The 21,743-nt window shown below is 37.3% G+C and overlaps 1 protein-coding gene across 1 annotated transcript in view; it reads right to left on the reverse strand.

Annotated features, from left to right (window-relative positions):
* NEB (nebulin) overlaps nucleotides 1-21,743 on the reverse strand; it is a 249,118-nt gene that overhangs the window by 142,659 nt on the left and 84,716 nt on the right. Inside the window, exons 49-62 of the mRNA XM_004375379.2 lie at nucleotides 20,134-20,445; nucleotides 19,791-19,997; nucleotides 19,193-19,297; nucleotides 17,194-17,301; nucleotides 14,231-14,542; nucleotides 13,808-14,011; nucleotides 7,664-7,768; nucleotides 6,176-6,283; nucleotides 5,548-5,859; nucleotides 4,923-5,126; nucleotides 4,533-4,637; nucleotides 4,339-4,446; nucleotides 2,921-3,232; nucleotides 2,200-2,403 (exon numbers count right to left, since the gene is read on the reverse strand). Of these exons, the coding sequence (XP_004375436.1) occupies nucleotides 2,200-2,403; nucleotides 2,921-3,232; nucleotides 4,339-4,446; nucleotides 4,533-4,637; nucleotides 4,923-5,126; nucleotides 5,548-5,859; nucleotides 6,176-6,283; nucleotides 7,664-7,768; nucleotides 13,808-14,011; nucleotides 14,231-14,542; nucleotides 17,194-17,301; nucleotides 19,193-19,297; nucleotides 19,791-19,997; nucleotides 20,134-20,445 (2,706 nt within the window). The remainder of the gene's footprint in view (nucleotides 1-2,199; nucleotides 2,404-2,920; nucleotides 3,233-4,338; nucleotides 4,447-4,532; nucleotides 4,638-4,922; nucleotides 5,127-5,547; nucleotides 5,860-6,175; nucleotides 6,284-7,663; nucleotides 7,769-13,807; nucleotides 14,012-14,230; nucleotides 14,543-17,193; nucleotides 17,302-19,192; nucleotides 19,298-19,790; nucleotides 19,998-20,133; nucleotides 20,446-21,743) is intronic.

Consider the following 21,743-nt stretch of genomic DNA (forward strand, 5'->3'; position numbering starts at 1 on the left):
CAAGCACTGAAATTACAGTCTGCATCACCTAAAATAAAATTACTTAAGACGGTGGCTATTATCTCCAAGCTCTCTAAGTTGTGTTCTGCAGAAGAGAAACATATTGTTGACCTGTGCTGCCAAAGAAACAATATTTTCCTTGCTGGTGGAGACGTAACTAATACATCAGCTGACAGAATTTTAGATTCACAAAAGTCTCTACAGGCTTAAACCAACAGGCTCAACCTTACAAGAGGAAATTGCAGAGAGGTAAATGTCAACCTTTGAACTGAGAATTAAATTACCAAATGGATAAATCCAGGACAGAGGAAACCTAGCTTAAGCCCATATCAAATGTCTTAGAGTTTAAGTTTATCCCAAGTTCCATGTGCACCATTAGTGACATAGCTATCACATGCCCTTGAAGCACACAGAGTGTAGAAATGGAGGTTAAATGCACAGAAGAGAAAATACGAAGGTCAAGTGTATTCTACGTTGGTCACGCCTCACACGTGGTACGTCGTTCAGTTCTGAGAGTCACATTTTACCAGGGATGTCATGTGAGGAATAGCTAGGAACCTGGGATGTTTGGATTAGAAGGAGAACCAGCGGTGGCAGCAGGGTAGGGTGGAGAGGGAGAAACCCTGTGGTAGCTATTTCCATCACATGGAGGTGGGAAAAGATTTGTTCTGAGTAGCTCTAGAGGACTATGTGGATTTGCAGAGAGAAATCTTGTGACTCAATATATCAGAAGCACTTTCTAATGGAATTTTTCAGACTGATTGGACTGATTTATGAGGAAAGATCCTTGTCACTGGGACACCTAAGCAAACGTGTTTGGGTGGGGATTTTTATTCTGGAGGGGAGGCTGACCTCTCTGCCTTGGCATCTGGGATTCTGAAATGGGTTACATGGCTGTAAGCTCACAGAAAGTGAAAAGGAACTAGGCTTGCTATTATATACAGGAACACATCTCTCCTTTCTCTCTCTCAGTGTCATTTTGCAGTACTGTGGTTTTAGGCTTCAATTTTAATCTTATACATTAAAATCTTTAATCTTGACCCTGAAGTACAATCTAACGACAATAAAACATATATGGAAAATATATTTTTAAAGCTATGTAGCATAAAGGGGAGATACATGTGTATATAGTCTACGGCTAATTTCTTAACTTCAAAAATTAGTAAAAGAAACAGCTATAATTAATATTATGGTCACCAGTTAAATTGTTTGTTTCTCATAATTTGCACTTCCTAAATGATAATTGGTATCAGTTAGAGTTTGATGTTTCTGATGGCGATTGAGAAATCCAAGAGCTATTATTCACATGGAGCAAGAAAAGAGATTCTTTACAAAGCTGTCATTTAGTATTATACCACCATGGAATAGATTAACTGAAAGAAGAAAGAGTGTGCAAATGTCAAAGAATTAGCATCTGCTCCCACCTCACTGTAGTTGATTTTGTTCGTTCTCGCCAAGGTAATCTCTGGTGTGTCTGGCATCATGTGGATCTGGGTCTTGTCTTTGTCCCAGGCTTCTGTGTATAAACGCTATCAAAGACAACATATAATCAGGGAAAAAAAATGCAGTTTGCAATTAATAGGAATTTCAAGGTCACAAGAACTTTTTTCAACCAAATAAGAAAAGATTATGCATTTTATACACATTAACCTAGGTTGGCATCTTGAAGTAATTACTTCACAGTAAGACACATTTATATACTATCTTCTGATAATCTAAAATATATGCTAACATTTTTTAAAGTGAGAATAAGCATCATTATGCAAAGATTGTATTTCCAGAAAAATATGCCATGTTATAAAAACCATGAGATGAAAACATCAAGTAAATATCAAAACATAAATGTGACAAACAGACAGACAGATAGATGTCTTTTGTGGCTCAGTGCTCTATTTCTTTCTTTTCTCAATGATGCTTCCTTTTCTTTGATTCAGCTTTAAAAGCCTCTCTAAATTTTTTAAAAAAATTTTTTATTGTACTTTAGGTGCAGGTTTACAGAACAAATAGTTTCTCATTAAACAGTTAGTACACATATTGCCTCATGACAATGGTTAACAACGCAATGACATGTCAACACTGTCCCTTCTCAACCTTAGGTTCCCTATCACCAGCTTTCCTGTCCCCTCCTGCCCTCTAGTCCTCGTCCCTGGACTGTTGTCCCTCATTAGTCCCATGCCTCTCCAAATTTTGAAGCCTCACCTTGTTCATGTTGATGGCATTGTTCTTGGCCAACACTTGTTCCAGAGAATCAGTCACACTGGTAAATTTCAGTGTGTCTGGAGGCTGGCGGTAGATTTTATCACTCAAAATTTCGGTTGCTCTTTTGCATTTTTCCACATCTAGAGAGCCGAGGGGCACCCAGCCAATGCCTCTCAACCATTGGAGATCTGACTTGTACAAATTCTGTTGATACAAATAGTCAATAAATATCTAGCCCTGCATTAGAAAAGCATTTTCATTTAAAGGATACGATGTAAAGTAAAAACACTCTTGAAAATATTGTTTGGTGGACAAAGGAGGGTGATGTTGTTATTATTGTTAGTTGCCATCAAGTCGATTCAACTCATGGCAACCCCATGTGTTACAGAGTAGAACTGCTCCATAGGGTGTTCTTGGTTGTAATCTTAATGCAAGCAAATCACCAGGCCTTTTCCTGTGCAGTACTGCTTGGTAGGTTTGTACCGCCAACCTTTAGCAGTCAGCTGCAAACTGTTTGCACCCCCTAGGAACAGGCTGGGTATTAAGCAGTATTCTTTTTTGGTACAGAGGGTTAAAAACTTAACACTACAAGGAAAGCATGCTATCCCACAGCCCCTTTGCAGAGGCTGGTGAGCTTGGTGCCATCTATTGCTTGCTTTTCCAAGGGATTTTAATTCACTGATTTCTCAACTTTGCATGCGATTTTAATGTCACTACTCACGTCGCTCTGGAGGTCGTAGGCCTGCCGAGCGTGGATGACGTTGTTTTGGTCAGGCAGGCATGTCCACTGATGCAGGATGTTTCTATAGTCCACGTCACTGACCAAGGCCTGAGAGTTCTTGGCCAGGACCACCCCCAGCATGTCTACTGGGCTGCTGAACTTGGTCTTCCACTTCTCAAAGTCCTTCTTGTACTCCCTGTCACTCTGGATCTTGGCCACATGCATGGACCACATCATCTTCGGGTCATCATGAATAGCTCGGGCACCAATGTGGTGGCCAAGTTGCTGGCGATAGCCTTGTTTGTATTTGAACTAGAAGAAGAAAAAGTCTGATAATCACCTATTTTCACTTTTAGTAAAAATCAGCTATTAAACTCAAACATTACTATTCATTAAAAAAATGATTTTTCTCTCAATACGTAAGTAATACATGCATCTTGTAAACCACTTAGAAAATGAATAAATGAATAAGTAAATTAAGTTTACATAAGCACAAAAAAGAAAATGAAATTAAGACATAATTCTGTCACTAGATCATTGATAAAATAGCTACCTTTTTCTGGTGTGTGCGTGTGTGTGTGTGTGTGTGAAAGAGAGAGAGAAGAAGAAAATGAGAATAGGAGTCATGTTGTATATAGGATTGTGCCTGCAATTTTCAGTTATAGTAAATATTATTCACAAATTTTTTTAATGATAGCAGGTGTTCCGTCATATGGTTATACTATATTTTATCCTTCTCTTGGGTAGAATATTTACTTTTAAATTATTCCCATATTTTGGAAAAAATATAGACAAAAGAAACGGAAATATAAACACTTCTAGAAATACGAGCAAATCTATCTTGCAGAGATAAACAGAAGGTCCTCATGAATAGTTGGGCTTTGAATAGAATAATGTGACCTATTCATTTAGTCCTTCTAAGTTTATTGGTTCATAGAGCATGTGTTGAGTTTTGAAGAAAGCCTAGCAGAAGTTCAATTTTATACAAGATTACACGTACTGTGGAAAGTCAGAAAGATGCCTGAACACTGAATTTCTGCTATGGGTGATGGAAAAATTTGAAAATGGATAATGGTGATGGTTGAACAACACGATAAATATAATTAATGTCATTGAATTGTATATGTGAAAAATGTTGAAATTACATGTTTTGTTACATATATTTACCACAATTTAAAAAAAAAGATGTCTGAACTATAATCAAGTAGCCAATGCTTTTGTTGAGCAAGACATGTTTTAAAATGCTTGTTGTTATGTACACAACTGTACCTAGAATTTAGCCTTTGTGTGAAGAATTTCATTACCATTATTTTAAACTATTTACTGAAAAAGAAACTGTTAGCAAGATCTTTAACCTCATAGCTTACTTGCTATATTATAGATTTCAGAGACAGAAACAACTTTTCAGAGGTACTTACTTCGCTTGCAATATCTCTGGAAGCCTTGGCTGCCTTGATGGGAATGGCGTCTAGGCGCACATCACAGCCTCTCTTCCTGGCTTCTTCTAGGCCAAATTTATATAGTTTCTAAAAGAGACATAAATAATCCTAAATTTGGCTTATAAAGTGCATTGTAAGGAAAATATATCATATACCATGAATATATTACTTACCTCACTATAGTTTATTTTGTTTTGTTTAGCTAGTATAACTTCAGGGGTATCTGGCATAATGTGGACAGTGGTTTTATCTTTATCCCAAGCTTCTGTGTAGAGGCGCTAAAATAAACAAAAAATGTTACTAGCTCCGGCCAGTAATGAATAGACACATTAAAATAGTTTGATTCTTAACAAGAATAAAGAGATTCTGCTCTGTGAGTTGGTATTTGTGACACCTTCAAGTCTAGATGTCTCATGTCATTAGAAGTACAAAACTTACTTATCAACCACTTTAAGATCAAGCAAAAATATTTGAATATGAATTTACTCTTACCGAAAGAGAGCGCAATGTTTCTACAAACAAACCAAAAATTAAAAACCCCCTCAAGCAAAGAAAGGACTTACGTGGTTCATGGTAATAGCATTGTTTTTTGCCAAAACCATTGGTATGGAGTCCATTAGGCTAGAAAACTTGAATTTATCTGGGTGTTGACGGTAAACGTGGTCACTCAAAATTTGGGCAGCTCTTTTGTTCTTCTCATCCTCAAGAGAACCACTAGGCAACCAACCAATGCCTTTTAGCCAGTGAAGATCGGACTTGTACAAATTCTGAAATTGCAAGTAGTGACAAACCACTTAACATACCATGTGCCCCCAAAGAAATAAAAATTTCATCATATATTTTAATGCTTGAGTTTGTGAGAAATTTGAAAGTCTTGGCACGTCTTCTGAACCAAGAAAATATTGAGGTTAGAAGCATATTTTTGTAAATCATTTAAGCAGAAATACATAGAGAAAGACACTCCACACAATAAAAGAGCCTTCCTCCAAAGCAATGGAGCATTGCTGGCTCTTTCTTTGAGGAATAATGGTGTTCTCTGATGTTTGGGTGACTGGATAGAACTTGGACATTAGTTCAAGGAAGTAGATCTCTATTTTGCAAATTCAACTCCCTTCACTTTGAGGGCACTTTGATACTTAGAGAAGCAGACATAATGTTTTGTTGGCTAAAGGAAAACCTTAGACTCACGTCACTCTGGAGGTCATAGGCCTGTCGAGCGTGAGTGACGTCGTTCTGGTCGGGCAGGCATGTCCACTGATGAGGGACGTTCTTGTAGTCTATGTCACTGACCAAGGTCTGGCACTTCTTGGCCAGTACCACCCCCAGCATGTCCACTGGGCTACTGAACTTGGTCTTCCACTTCTCAAAGTCCTTCTTGTACTCCCTGTCACTCTGGATCTTGGCCACATGCATGGACCACATCATCTTCGGGTCGTCTTCAATGTTCCGGGCTCCAATGTGGTGGCCAAGCTGCTTGCGAAAACCTTCCTTGTACTTGTACTAAAGGAAAAATATTGGTCTCATTTGTGGTAAGTTACAAACCACATTAACTCTAAGAGTTTTACTAAGAGCCTAGAGAGGCACATATTTCAGTTTTTTAATAGGAAGGATTAAAGGCTAAGTTCAACTACAAATTCCATATGTAATAAATGAATCCTTGATCTAACTCTCACCCCACACTGCATCTGTGGGATCATTTCACTCTGTTTTAATTTGTTACTCCTTAGAAGATTTTGTTCAATTTAAAATGAAATTAAGACTACTTTGAAGTTATAAGTGGCAATCAAATCAATATAAGCAGGGGATAAAGTCTTACTTCGCTGGCAATATCCCGGGATGCCTTTGCTGCTTTGATTGGTATGGCATCAAGAGGAAGATCGTAACCTTTTTTCTTCAACTCTTCATAGCCCATTCGGTAGAGTTTCTGTTAAGAGATAAAGAATTTCACCTTGGGAAAAAATGTTCTCCAAGTACAACTGCAGGATAATGGATCCAATGTGCTAAATATTTTAAGAGGATAGATCTGCATTCTAGAATACTCAAATGTAATTGGAAGTTATGCCCATTGATTGCTAATAATCCTGCCTTAAACTTTAAAGCTCTTCCATTGCCTGATCAACAAAACTGAATGTCAGCTATTCCCAAACTGATGGCTGAGTGGTTAAGTGCCCAGCTGCCAACTGAAAGGTCGGCAGTTTGAACCCTCCAGCTGATCCATGGGAGAAAGACATGGCAGTCTGCTTCCGTAAAGATTACAGCCTTGGGAACCCTATGAGGAGGTTCTACTCTGTCCTATGGAATTGCTATGAGTCGGCATCGACATGACGGCAATGGGTTTGGTTTTGGGTTTTTACTCCCAAATTCTTTGGCGAATGAGGCAGGAGAAAATTGATAGATAAATGAAATCAAATATCATCCAGGCACTGCTTTCCAATTACCTTTGAGCATCTTGTTAGAAGTTTTTGTCAGAAAACAAGACCAATGCCTTTCTATCTAACTCATCTAGTAGGAAAAAATTATGTCATTTGGGCTATCACTTTCATGTAGCTAATGCATTGTGAGATAGAACCTATTTTGCAATATACAGCCAACCAAAGTAGGGTCCACATCTGTGGTCCTTCATAATTTTTAAAATTTAAGATTTTTTGAGGTAAGTTTCAATATCGAATTTAAAAAGCTAAAGTAAAATAATTTGCTTCTTCGAACTTACTCCAACATTAAATAATCAAGAATAAACCAGATTGCTTTAATTTCTACTGGTCCTAAACTTGTGCTTGTAAATTTTAAAACTTTGCGACATTACTACATTTTTTTAATGTGAAAGTCATTCTATTAGAGTTGGAAGTTTGTCTTTAAAATATTTAATTTTTAGAACTATACATTTTAGAAGTTGATGCTATGATTACCATAAGGATAAAAACAAAATTCTTCTACATGGGTATTGTATGTTCATTCATTCAGAATTTCATTGAGTATCTACTGTGTGTCAAAGCAAATTGTCTCTGCCCTCAAGGAGCTCCCATACACGTAGGGATATACGTGATAACAGACTGCAAGGAGCAGAGAACCCAGGACTCCGATAACAGACTGCAAGGAGCAGAGAACACAGGACTCCCAACTCTGCCTGAGATAGGGAGTGCCAACATTTTGTTGTTCAAGCTAAAAGGCATTAAATGAGGAATCTAAGTCACCTGTAGTTTCTTAAAATGATTCAGGGATTCAAAAGAACTTCCAGATAACTTTATTGAGTTAGCAGCAATTACACTGAGCTTTTTTAAAACACATGCTGAATTTGATAACTTACATCACTTATATTGGTTAAGTTTGCCTTAGCCAGAATAATGCCAGGTGTATCAGGCATGATGTGGATTTGAGTCTTGTCCTTGTCCCAAGCTTCTCTATAAAGTCTCTAAAATGGGAAATAAGAGTTTTCAGTGGCGTTGTTAATGAATGACATAGCTAATTTCAAATGGGATTACTGAATACTTCTGTACTAAAATAAACTTTATAATCTATAACAGAAACATAACATAAACAGCAAACACGTACAGTATTCCTTGACTTATCTGGGACATAACTGCCTTTCAAAACATAGGTTATAGGTCACTGTTTTAAAGGTACAGATAATCCTGCTAATAGTAAATCAACCCAGGAAGTTAGAGCCTTTGCCAATATCATTAAATAGAAGAGCAGTTCTCCATCTTTTGGGTGATAAAAGTCCTCCTCAGTGTTTGATTGAGAGAAAGCCCTCACCTCCTCAAAAGAAGACATATTCAAGGTATGTCTAGAAATTAGGGAGTCTCATTTCTTATGTGAGGTATTAATTATAGTTATACTTCATAATTATTTGAGGGGATTAGAATTTCCAAAAGGACTTTATTTGGGAATTTATCTAAATCTTTTGGACCTCCCAGAGCCAGGGTTTCTCTGCAACAGAAGAGAAAGCGGCCTAAACAAAAATCTCATTGATTTACTAAAATTAGGGGGTGAACATTTGATGAGAAACAGGATATTTACATAATGTCAGAGAATCTCCTCACAAGAAACTGATTAATAACAAAGGTTAAAATGGTAACTCCACAGTGGTGAAACCTGGAAGACACCACTTTAACCAAGTGATCAAAGTTGATGTTATGGATTGAATTGTGTCCCTCAAAAATATGTGCTGTAAATCCTAACCTCTATGCCTGTGGTTATAATTCCATTTGGGAATGGATTGTCTTTGTTATGTTAGTGAGACAGAATTAATATAGGATGTGTTTTAAATCAATCTCTTTTGAGATATAAAAGAGATTAAACAAGCAAGTAAGTAAGCAGATGTGGAGAAAGAGAGAAGCCAAGCCACATGAAGATCACCCAGGAGCAGAAGCTCAAAAAGACATGGACCTTCCTCCAGAGCCAACAGAGAGAGAAAGCCTTTTCCTAGAGCCGGCACTTTGAATTTGGACTTCTAGCCACCTACACTGTGAGAAAATAAATTTCTGTTTGTTAAAGCCACCTACTTTTGATATTTCTGTTATAGCAGCACTAGATAACTAAGACAGTTGAAATTATCAGTAATTGGGCAAATTGATATCATGTACCTCCTGATATGATGTACTGAGAAGGACACAACGTGATATTCCTGCCCAAAATATGTAACTCAATGTAATCATGAGAAAGCACCCAAAATGAGGGACAGTCTACAAAATAATTGGCCTGTTCTCTTAAAAAATATCAAAGACTTGAGAAACAGAGAAACACTAAGGAACCAGTCCAGATTAAAGGAGATTAAAAAGACATGACAAGTAATGCAATATGTGTGATCTTTGACTGGATGCTTGACCAGGAAAAACATTTTTTTTTTCTTTTTGCTATAAGGATACTGGTGGTAAAATTTAAAAATTCTGTAGACTAGATAATAGTATTGTATCAACATTAATTTTCTGATTTTGATAATTGCACTATTGTTATGTAAAAGAATATTCTTGCTTTTAGGATACACACCTTGAGGTTTTTAGGGGTAAAGTGGCATCATAAAACAATAAACAATTTGTATATATATACATATATATAAAGAGAGAGAGAGAGAATGAGAGAAAGAAATTGAGAGAGAAAAAGTAAATGTGGTAAAATATTAACCTTTAGGGAACCTGGGTGAAGGTATGAATATAAGTGTGTGTATATACATAATTATATATATAATATATATGTATATATATAATTTTAAAAGTCTCATTGGTTTCTTGGACTTGTCACTATCCCTTTGAGGTGTGTCAGCTTGGCATTATTCTCTTTTCTGAGCATGTTCACTACAGTCCATATACCCCCAAAAGCTGGTTAAAACCTTGAGGAACAAAACAAAGAAAGGGTTAATTTCCATATATATTTATCCCAGTTCTGCATTGCCCTGATTAAGCATGATTAGAGTTTCTCAGCATCAGCAGTATTAGCATTGTGGACCGGATGATTCTTTGCTGGGGCTGGGGCTGTCCCAAGAATTGTGGCATGGGTAGCAGCATCCATAGTCTCTACCACTGGATGCCAGTGACACCTTGACTCTCAAGTTGTGATGACTAAAAATGTCTCCAGATACTGCCAGATGTCCTCTGAACCACTGAGCTAGCCATGATTATCACAGCTCCACCACATAGCTCTCCTTTTTACATCTAATTACTGGTTGCATACTTCCCAAGAAGACATTTCTTCAATGGCATGTGACATGTTCACCCCAGGGCACACAGAGAAAATGATGAGATTTGTTTGATACTGGGATAGATGTATCAGCCTGTTCAAAAGCAGAGACAATAACAAGGACCCCCAGCTGACCCAGGTCCTGAGGCTTGAGGAGAACAATGTCTCAGTGTCCCTGTACTAGGGCACACTGTCAGGCAGGTCTGTTACAGAACAATCATGTTGATAAACTTTATGATATATAGTTTTTCTTTTGATCACCTTCTTAGTTCAGAGCTTTTTAAATAGTCCTGTTTCGTGGAGAGAAAGGAAACATGGATTCCAACAAGGGGGAAATATTTTGCATAAATTTGTTTTTTTATTAGTAAGTTGGTTGGATTCAAAGTGCCATCATAAAAACAAAAAAAGAAAAAGAAATGAAAATGCATACATTAATAATGAAGCTAACAGGTCAGCATTTACTGTATGTTTTGGATATCAAAACTGCAAAAAAGCTGTGGGGAGTTAATTGGGAAGAAAGGAGCTACAATTTGTCAAATACTCACTATGAGCTAATTATGGGCTTGTATATGTTATATAAAATTTCCTAATATACATAATATATGTCAAATACATATTACATATTATATTACTATATGCACTTAAATCCTTTTAAGATCCAAATGGTTGTTATTATATACATATTTAAACCTTCTTACCCATTCCAGAATCTCAGTGCACACAATTTAACTATCTGTAATTCTCAGGGTTATGTTTTTAGCCAAGCAGTAATTTTTCCCTTGTTCGCATAAAATTATTCCATACTACTATCTTCCATTAATTTTATTCAACAAATATTTTTTGGGCACCTAAATCCACCAGCTGCTCCTTGGAAACCCTATGGAGTAGTTCCACTCTGTCCTATAGGGTCGCTATGAGTCGGAATTGACTCAACAGCAGTGAGTTTGTTTTTCAGATTATTATATGGCAGACACTGGTGTCAATGTTGGAGAAGAAAATAAGTTAAATATGGGACATATATGCTGTAATTTTATCAAATTATCTTGATTTAGCTAAAATAAATGCATTATAATCATTTGGCAGAAAATACACTATAACATTTCCACTTTGCCTGTGTAAGTTACTCAGAATCTCTCCCACTCACATACTCTACCTAAGCAAAAAATTTGGAGGATTTTAATACAGTCAAATTTCAAAGTAAGAAGTATATTAGACTATTATTCAAATTTACACACCAAGCACTAACACCAAAGATGAAGAAATTGAAGATTTTAAACAACTTCTGCAGTCTGAAATTGATCAAACATGCTATCAAGACGCATTGATAATTACTGGTGATTGGAATTCAAAAGTTGGAAACAAAGAAGAAGGATCAGTAGTTGGAAAATACGGCCTTGGTGACAGAAACAACACCAGAGATCGCATGACAGAATTTTGCAAGACCAACGAACTATTCATTGGAAATGCCTTTCTTCAACAACATAAATGGTGACTATACATGTGGACCTTGCCAGATGGAATACACAGGAATCAAATCTACTACAACTGTGGAAAGAGACAATGGAGAAGGTCAATATCATCAGTCAGAACAAGGCCAGGGACCAACTGCAGAACAAACCATCAGTCGCTCACATGCACCTTCAAGTTGAAGCTGAAGAAAATTAAAAGAAGTCCACAAGTGCTAAAGTACAACTTTGATTTCCCACCTGCATTTAGAGATCATTTCAAGAATAGATTTGACACATTTAACACAAATGACCAAAGACCAGATGAGGTGTGGAATGACATCAAGGACATCATGCATGAAGAAAGCAAAAGGTCATTAAAAAGATGGGAAAGAAAGAAAAGACCAAAGTGGATGTCAGAAGATACTCTGAGACTGGCTCTTGAACATAGAGTAGCTAAAGTGAATGGAAGAAATGATGAAGTAAAAGAGCTGAACAGAAGATTTCAAAGGGCAGCTTGAGAAGACAGAGTAAAGTATTACAATAATTGTACAAAGACCTGAAGTTAGAAAACCAACAGGGGAGAATATGCTCAGCATTTCTCAAGCTGAAAGAACTGAAGAAAAAATTCAAGCCTCAAGTTGCAATGTTGAAAGATTCTATGGGCAAAATATTGAATGATGCAAGAAGTATCAAAAGAAGATGGAAGGAGTACAGAATCACTGTACCAAAAATATTGGGTCGACATTCAACCATTTCAGGAGGTAGCATATGATCAAGAACCTTTGGTATTGAAGGAAGAAGTCCAAGCTGTACTGAAGGCATTGGTGAAAAACAAGGCTCCAGGAATTGACAGAATACCAACTGAGATGTTTCAATAAACGTATGCAGCGCTGGAAGCCCTCACTCATCTATGCCAAGAAGTTTAGAAGACAGCTACCTGGCCAGCTGACTGGAAGAGATCCATATTTGTGCCCATTCCAAAGAAAGGTGATCCTTTCTTTGTTAAAATTATTGAACAATATCATTAACATCACACGCAAGTACAATTTTGCTGATGATCATTCAAAAGCGGCTGCAGCTATATATCGACAGGGAACTGCTGGAAATTCAAGCCAGATTCAGAGGAGGACATGGAATGAGGGATATCATTGTTGATGTCAGATGGATCTTGGCTGAAAGCATGGAACACCAGAAAGATGTTTACCTGTGTTTTATTGACTATGCAAAGGCATTCAACTATGTGGATCATAATAAATTATGGATAACATTGTGAAGAATGGGAATTCCAGAACACTTAATTGGTGCTCATGAGGAACCTCTACATAGACTAAGAGGCAGTCATTCGAACTGAACAAGGGGATCCTGCATGGTTTAAAATCAGGAAAGGTGTGCATCAGGGTTGTATCCTTTCACCATACTTATTCAATCTGTTTGTTGAACAAATAATCCAAGAAGCTGGACTATATGTAGAAGAATGCGGCATCAGGATTGGAGGAAGACTTATTAACAATCTGTGATATGCAGACGACACAACCTTGCTTGCTGAAAGTGAAGAGGACTTGAAGCACTTACTGATGAAGATCAAGGACTACAGCCTTCGGTATGGATTACACTTCAACATAAAGAAAGCAAAAATCCTCACAACTGGACCAACAAGCAACATCATGATAAATGGTGAAAATACTGGAGTTGTTAAGGATTTCATTTTACTTGGATCCACAATCAATGCCCATAGAAGTAGCAGTCAAAAAATCAAATGACTTATTGTATTGGGGAAATCTGCTGCAAAAGACCATTTTAAAGTGTTAAAGTCAAAGATATCACTGAGGACTAAGGTGTATCTGACTCAAGTCCATAGTATTTTCAATTGCCTCATATGTATGTGAAAACTGGACAATGAATGAGGAAGACGGAAGAAGAATTGATTGTTGGCAAAGAATATTGAATATATCATGGACTGCCAGAAGAACAAGCAAATCTGTCCTGGAAGAAGTACAGACAGAATGCTCTACAGAATTGAGGGTGGCGAGACTTCGTCTCATGTACTTTGGACATGTTACCAGGAGGGATCAGTCCCTGGAGAAGGACAACAGGCTTGGTAAAGTAGAGGGTCAGTGAAAAAGAAGACGACCTTCAAGGAGATGGACTGACACAGTCGCTGGAACAACGCGCTCAAACATTGTGAGGATGGCGCAGTACCGGGCAGTGTTTTGTTCTGTTGTACATAGGGTTGCTATGAGTCAGAACAGACTTGACTGCACCTAACAACAGCCTTCCAGGTAGCAGACACTAAGGTCTATTTTATTTATTTCCAAAGAGTTACTCACATCACTCCTATTTTTGGCATTTGTCTTTGCCAAAACCATGTCCATGGCATCAGGAATGCTGGTGAACTTGTTTTTGTCTGGTGGCTGACGGTATTTCTTATCACTGATGATTTCTGAAGCCCGCTTGTTTTTTTCTGACTCCAAAGAACCCAGAGGACTCCATCCTATGCCTTTCAGCCACTCAAGGTCGGACTTATACATATTCTGTGAAAGGACAAAGCAAGTCATTAAAGTCTCATCCTCACCTGGACCTTTTATTCAAGTGACAATCAGAAACATTTTAAATTTTCAATAATAATTCCTCTTATTAGTTTCTGTAAGTAGAAACTACTAGTTTCTCTTAGTAGTTTTCTCTACTACCAAATGATTACTCATATCAGATATGAAATAATGGGTATACTATTTGATTTAATAGAAACTGACCTCACTCTGTAGTTCGTAAGCTTTTTTAGCATGAATAACATTATTCTGGTCGGGTAGACACGTCCATTGATGCAGCCTATTCCTGTAGTCCACGTCACTGACCAACTCCTGACATTTTTTGGCTAAGACCACTCCCAACATGTCCACTGGACTGGTGTACTTGGTCTTCCACTTCTCAAAATCTTTCTTGTATTCTCTTTCGCTCTGCATTTTGGCTACATTCATGGATAATACAAGCTTTGGGTCATCTTCCACCGTCCGGAATCCAACATGGTGGCCAAGTTGCTTGCGGTAGCCTTGTTTGTATTTATGCTGAAATCAGAGGCAACACAGTTCTTTTACTAACATAATGAAAGGTCAAGTTAAATTCTATTTGCTTTGTTTGCATATGTTTGTTTCCTAAAACTGAAATGAGAGCAGGGATGTCTATGCTAACTTAGTAAGAAATATAAAGAGTGAAGGTTTCTAAAGAAACCTAATACAGTTGAGTATCAAGAGAAGTGGTGCTGAGAAATTAATTCCAAATAGAAGCAAAAGTATATGCTTATATATGTTAGGCATTGTGTATCCTGACTTTAGGAAGCATCTAAGAAAGCTCTTGTGATATCCTTATAGGAATGATGAATAAGATTGGGTTGAATGGCAGAAAAATTAGGAAGATTTAAGACCTGGTGAATAGGCTTAATAATGTAGATTAATTTGTTAAGTAGCAGAATTTTTAGTGGTCTGTTTTATGTTTACGTCATGTAGCCTTGTCCTATACAGGATTCATATCTTGTATGCATGGGTACCTAAAAAGAGCTAATATGTTTGATTAGAAATAGAATTTCATGAGATATCAACATACTGCTATGATGGGTCAAAATGAACTAGATGAATTTAAGAGAATAAATGTAAAATCCTGCATTTGGATTCAATTGGGAAAAACTGCATCAGTACTAGATAACAATCACAATAGTGATAGTGATAAACACAGTAATAACATTTACTTTATGCTAGGTGCTGAACACACATTACACCTCATAAAAGTAGATTTTACTATCCTATGATACCTAGTTTATAAAACTAAGAACAAAAGAGAACAAGTAACAAAATATTTAAAGAGATATCAGGTAAAAGCGGAATTAAGCCACTTTGTGGTGTTCAAGAATGCAGACTTAGAGCTGATAGATAAAATATTTAAGGTTGAAATAAGGAAATATATAATGACATTGATAGATGATCCAACAAGGAAGTGACCTGCCCTGAATGGTACTGAAATTCTTATCTACATGTGAAAGTCTCCACAGACTGGATGACTACCTGTTGGAGATTAGGTGGGAGAATGGATTATACAGCCTTTAAAATTATCTTCCTACTCTAAATTTTATGATTCTAACTTATTAAATTAAGGACATGTAAAAATAGCTATAATTCACTGAAATTTCATATATACAAAAAACATTTGACACTGAGAGGAGATTAAGACTATTGTCTATACAATGGCGTGAAAGTTCTCTCATAGTTAATTTAATTTTAGGGTAAGGTTCCAACTAATGGGTTCACATGAAAAGAAATAAGGTACTATCAGTTGTTGGGTCATTAGAAAATTACTGATGTTATTTCTTCAATTCCAAGTCTATCTTTAACTTATAAGGAACATATAATGTTAAATGAAAATGAGTTTACTTTCTGGGAAACATTCAAGCACCATTATTGCTTCAAGCTCAACATCATGTGGATTCTTTTTAATGAGGCATTGATCTGCAAACCAGATAGTGGGTAAGAATACACCATCAAATTAATTTTCTAACACTTCCAGAATGCCACAAATTAATTGGATTAGAGAAGGTATTTCCTTATATTCTCAGAATTTACTGTCACATTCTATCTTTAGACACTCTTTCTCTCCACTCTATACTTCAAACTGCATGTTGAACCAAACCCTTGTTTTGTCTTGTTTTAAAGATTTTTTATTGAGTTCTACTTCCCTATGAAATTCTGGTAGTTTATAGAAACAAAATCCTCTGAATTTTCATGGTTAATTTTTGGGATTAACAAAATGATTTGCGTATCTATATGCACAATATCAGAATCAAATATTTGTAAACTTTTAATATCAATAGGGGCTATATCTAGTTTGCTCACCAACTTTACTACCCTTTAAAATCATAACTAGAAGCTGCCTTTTTGAAAGTGAGTATCCTTGTTTTATGAACTTTGGACCAGATATCCAGCAGAAAGTAGAGTAAAGCTCTCTGGACTTTAAGCCTCAATTCCTGAAACTTTCTAGACTTTCTATGCCCTAAGCTAATTTATTATAATTATGTAAATGCAAGGGTGGGCTAAATAAGAAGAACTGACGGCTAATTTTTAAATATGCACATAAGAAAATCCATCAATATCGGGTTGGTGAACCTGATTTATTATCTGGCACTTTTTGAATTTGTTTAACACAGACGAATAAAAAACAGCGAATTTTTTTTAGGCCAAGTAGGGAAAGCCCAAAATCTCTGGCTCCTTTGTCATATCTAGAAACATAATATCTCAGTATCATGGATCTTAGAGGTCCTCTGGTCCAACTTCTATTCAGGAAGCCCCTTTTTGACATATGATCAAAGAGAAATAAGAGTGAATTCTGAGTGGACAAAGAGGGTAGGAAAGGATAAAGGAGCAACACTATATTTTGAACAGTAAAGCCTGTCTTTAAAAATAATTACCAACCTTAAGTTACCTGACTCCAATAAAAATTTATCTGTACAGAAGTCAAAAGGAGCCCTGGTGGCACAGTGGTTAAGTGCTCGATTGCTAACTGAAAGGTCAGTGGTTTGAACCCACTGGCCACTCCATAGGAGAAAGATGTGGCAGTCTACTTCCATAAAGCCTTGGGAACCCTATGTGGTAGTTCTACTCTGTCCTGTCGAGTGGCTGTGAGTCAGAAATGCCTCAACGGCAAGGGGTATAGAAGTCAAACTAGTACTTACATCACTAGCAATATCTCTTGAAGCTTTGGCCAGCCGTACGGAAATTGCATCAACTGGGAGATCATAGCCTTTCTTCAAAGCTTCCTCCCATCCAAGTTTATAGAGTTTCTGAAAATTAAAGAAAATTTTATTGTTATTCTTTCTAGATTAAACAAACTAATAGATTATTAAACAAAAGTCTACCTAGAGAGTAGACATCAGATTCTAACATCTTTTACTGTATTTCTAAAGATACAGATTAAAAAAAACAAGTTGTTTAGCTGGGTAGAAAAAAGACTGAGAAGGGAAGGACAACACACAATATAGGGGAAGTCAGCAAAACTGGACCAAAGCAAAAGCAGAGATGTTTCTTAGGCACATCCAAACACTTTGAAGTACTGAGTAGCTGGGGCCGGGGCCCACGGTCTCAGGGGACATCTAGGTCAATTGGCATAATATAGTTCATAAAGAAAATGTTCTACATTCCACTTTGGTGAGCAGTGTCTGGGGTCTTAAAAGCTTTTGAGCAGCCATCTAAGATATATCTATTGGTCCCATCCCATCCAGAACAAAGGAGAATGAAGAAAACCAAAGATACAAGGAAAATATTAGCCCAAAGGACTAAAGGACCACATGAACCAGAGACTCCACCAGTCTGAGACCAGAAGAACTAGATGGTGCCTGGTTACCACCAATGACCACTCTGACAGGGATCACAACAAAGAATCCCAGACAGAGCAGTAGAAAAATGGAGAACAGAATTCAAATTCACGAAAAAAGACCAGACTTACTGGTCTGACAGAGACTGGGGGAACCCCCAAAACTATGGCCCCTGGACGTTCTGCTAACTCAGAACAGAAACCATTCCTGAAGCCCACTTTTCAGACAAAGATTAGACAGGCCTATAAAACAAAAAATAACACACGTGAGGAACTTGCTTCTTAGTTCAATCAAATATACGAGACCAAATGGGTAACTCCTGTTCAAAAGCAAGATGAGAAGGTATGAAGGGACAGGAACTGGACAAATGGACACAAGGAACCCAGTGTGGAAAGGAGGAGCATGCTGTCACATTGTGGGGATTGCAACCAGTGTCACAAAACATTATGTGTATAAATTTTTGAATGAGAAATTAACTTGAGCTGTAAACTTTTACCTAAAGCACAACTGAAAAAAAACAAAAACAAAGTAACAGAAATACAAAAGAAGAAAGAAAAAGCTCTGACTTAGCATCACATGATCTGGCTTCAATTTTTTTTGGCTCTGAGACTACCAGGTGGTATATTCGAGTATGGCCTTTACTGTTGAGAAACAATATGGCCATATCAGGTGCTTTTTTTCCTGCTGTTGACAGTCTGGGCTCACTATTTTGAACATAGATATTAAGATAATTGATTTAAAAAATTAGCTCACAAAATTTTAATTACATAAGTGATAAAAGTAATGGATGATAAAATGCCTTTTATGAGTTCCAGTGAATGAGTGAATCTTCCTGAGTCAAACCCACTGAATGGATGTATTGTGTGAAAACTAGCTAATTGTTATCAGTACTTTCTATGTGTCAGGCACTGTGCAGAGAGCCTGACTTGGAATTTCTCACTTGGTCTTTACAGCAAATTCAAGGTCATAGGAATTTTATGGTCCCAATTTTATAGATGAGGAAACTGAGGTTTAGACAGGTAGGTGATTTGCCCAATATCATATAACTCATAAATAGCAAAGCCAATATTCATCCAAGATCTGTTAGATGAATTTTTTCTTTCAGTGGCTATTGATTGCCTAGGTAGACCAAGCACAGTGAAAGCTGTGATAAAGAAGAGAGTCACAGGGCTTGCCTCCGTAAACTATATAGTCACAGCTGAGGCCCTTGCTCATAACCACTATATTTTGCAATATCCCTAGGCTAACCAGTGTGAGCCATTTTTTGTTTCAGTATTTACATCAGTTATTTACTATTACATCATTTAGTAAGTTTAATAAGTTTCAAGTCAAAACTTAAAGCAATTTTTATGTAGCTTACCTGACTGTACTGTGTTTGATTCTGCTTGGCCTGTAAAATATCTGGTGTGTCTGGCATGACATGAATCTTGGTCTTATCTTTATTCCAATCAATGGTGTATAAATGCTAGGAAGTATTAAAAAAAAAAAAGACATTTGAAACTTGAGTAACTAGGACAAACAGGAAAGAAAAGAATATATACGTATATATTTATAGCTAGATATAATTATAGATAAATAGTAGTTAACAGCACTCATTCTGAAATATAAGAAATTAAACTAGTAACTAAAGTAGCATATGATTCAGAAAAGACACCAAAAAGAAACTCAGATTTTAAAAAACTTTTCTTTTAAATATTTCCCATGTTCTAGAATGGATTGAAAGTACTTAAGGTATAGCAAAAAAAAAATATTTAATTTTTAATTCCATTAAAAGGACAGGTTAAGAAAAAATGGGAGGCGGGTAGAAGAAGAAAACGGTATGTGTGTAGAGGGGTGCTTTGGAAATGTTTGACACTGCCGAGAAGTGGCGGACCCGGATTAAAATTCCCAAACAAGAACCAGAGCTGCTACCCTCTCCCTACTTGGGAGCTGTGTGGAAGGGCAGCTGTTCTGTCTACCTTGTTCATGGTGTGCGCATTCTTCTTGGCAAGCACCATGTCCATGGAGTCACTCAGCTTCTTAAATGGGAAGTTGCTTGGGTGCTGGCGGTAGTTCTGGTCACTTGCATATTCAGTTGCCCTCTTGGCCTTCTCCACTTCTAGAGAACCAGCTGGACTCCAGCCAAGCCCTTTGTACCATTCATTGTAGTCCTGTTTATATTCATTCTACAGAAAGAAGAGGTAAATTCTACTTCACCTTATCCATTTAGACACTAAAGTAGTTCTCAGCTGGGGTAGAAGACTGTGATCTCCCTTACCATGCTAGGAATACAACCACCACCCAGAAAGAAGAAAGCCTTACATCACTGTGAATGCGATTCATATTCCTGGCCAGCTCAAGGTTCATTGCATCTGGAAGGAGGATGTACTTGTGAATCAGGTGTTTGTAGTCAGTGTTGCTGATGTTGGCTTGGGCATCCTTGGCGGCTGTGACACTGAGCATGTCGGCAGGGGTGTGGTAACTGGTCTTTGTCTTCTCATAGTTTTTCTTGTACTCTCGATCAGATTGCATCTTAGCCACTTGCATGGAATGGACTAATTTAGGGTCATCCTCAAGACTTCGGAAACCAACCATTTTCCCCCTCTCCTTTTCATAATTGTACTTGTAGTTATACTGGGAAGAAAATTTGAATATGTGTTCAGAGCAATTTCCTTTACTAGAAGTCATGCTAGTGTCAGTATTCCATATTTCATAATAAGTGATATTTTATAGAGCTTTACAGTTCACTAAACATGTTTTTCACATTTATCTGTGGAACTCGATTCAACTATTTTGAGAGGTGGATAGCAAAGTTATTATCTTTCCCATTTTACAAATGAGTAAGCTGAGACCCAGAGAGGTGAGTGACTTGCTAAAATTACTAAGGATTAGACTCCAGATCTTCAAATTATACCACACTGACTTACACACATGCTCTGTTAGTGTTGGAGAGACCATTAATATGTAATAAGAATACGACAAATGACAGAAAAAAGCAGAATGTTCTAATTAGTTTAATGCCACCCTGAAAAATCATCCAGTCATTTACTGATGAGAATATGCTCAATTATGAGGTACCCAGTGTAATTTTAGAGTAGCTTTATGTTTGTGGGGCTCTTTTTCTTTTAAGACTCTAAACTGGCATAATGGGTAAGAAATTTTTCTATTTATCACCCCCAACTTCCCTCTACAGAGGGGAGATCCTGATACATGGAGAGCCTCTTATTCTACCTTTCTCCTTGTGGGTTAGAGTGTGCAAGTTAGGAAGTAGAAGCTAGGATAGCCAAATTACTTCAGCATAAAGAGGGTGAAGAATTTGGAGTTTTCAGGACAATGTGGGAATAGGATAGGGCTAGATAGGTAGGGTAGATGAAGAACAGAGATGAAAGCGGTGAGAGAAAGTAGAACTGGAGGGCTGGGGGGTAGCCAAGGGCAGAGTGTTCTAAAATGTGCTCCTTCCATGATCCCCAGGTCACTGTGAGTGGATTTCTTGTGGAAACAACCCAATGAAAAAATTGAGTTTCATACGGGTGATGTATTATGGTAACAGTGTGCTGGTATACCAGCTCTCAGGGGGAAAAAAGTCCTAATTTGTAAAGCTTGCCAATTTCTTTAGTGTAAATGGAGCCCTGGTGGTGGCACAGTGGTTAAGAGCTTGGCTGCTAACCAAAAGGTCGGCAGTTCGAATCCACTAGCTGCTCCTTGGAAACCCCATGGGGCAGTTCTACTCTGTCCTATATGGTCGCTTTGAGTTGGAATTGACTCGATGGCAACAGGTTTTTTGATAGTGTAAATACTCCTAGCAGCTGATGTCAAGCTACTAATGGTTTAACAACTGGTTTGCACAATTCCCAGTTATTGAACAGTCAGATCTCATGAGTCCAAATGAGCAGGCTCCCGCGATTCACTACGTCAGGCATCTTGTTAGAAAG

The sequence above is a fragment of the Trichechus manatus genome, unplaced genomic scaffold (genome assembly GCF_000243295.1).
Source record: "Trichechus manatus latirostris isolate Lorelei unplaced genomic scaffold, TriManLat1.0 scaffold00036, whole genome shotgun sequence".
Taxonomy (NCBI): Eukaryota; Metazoa; Chordata; class Mammalia; order Sirenia; family Trichechidae; genus Trichechus; species Trichechus manatus.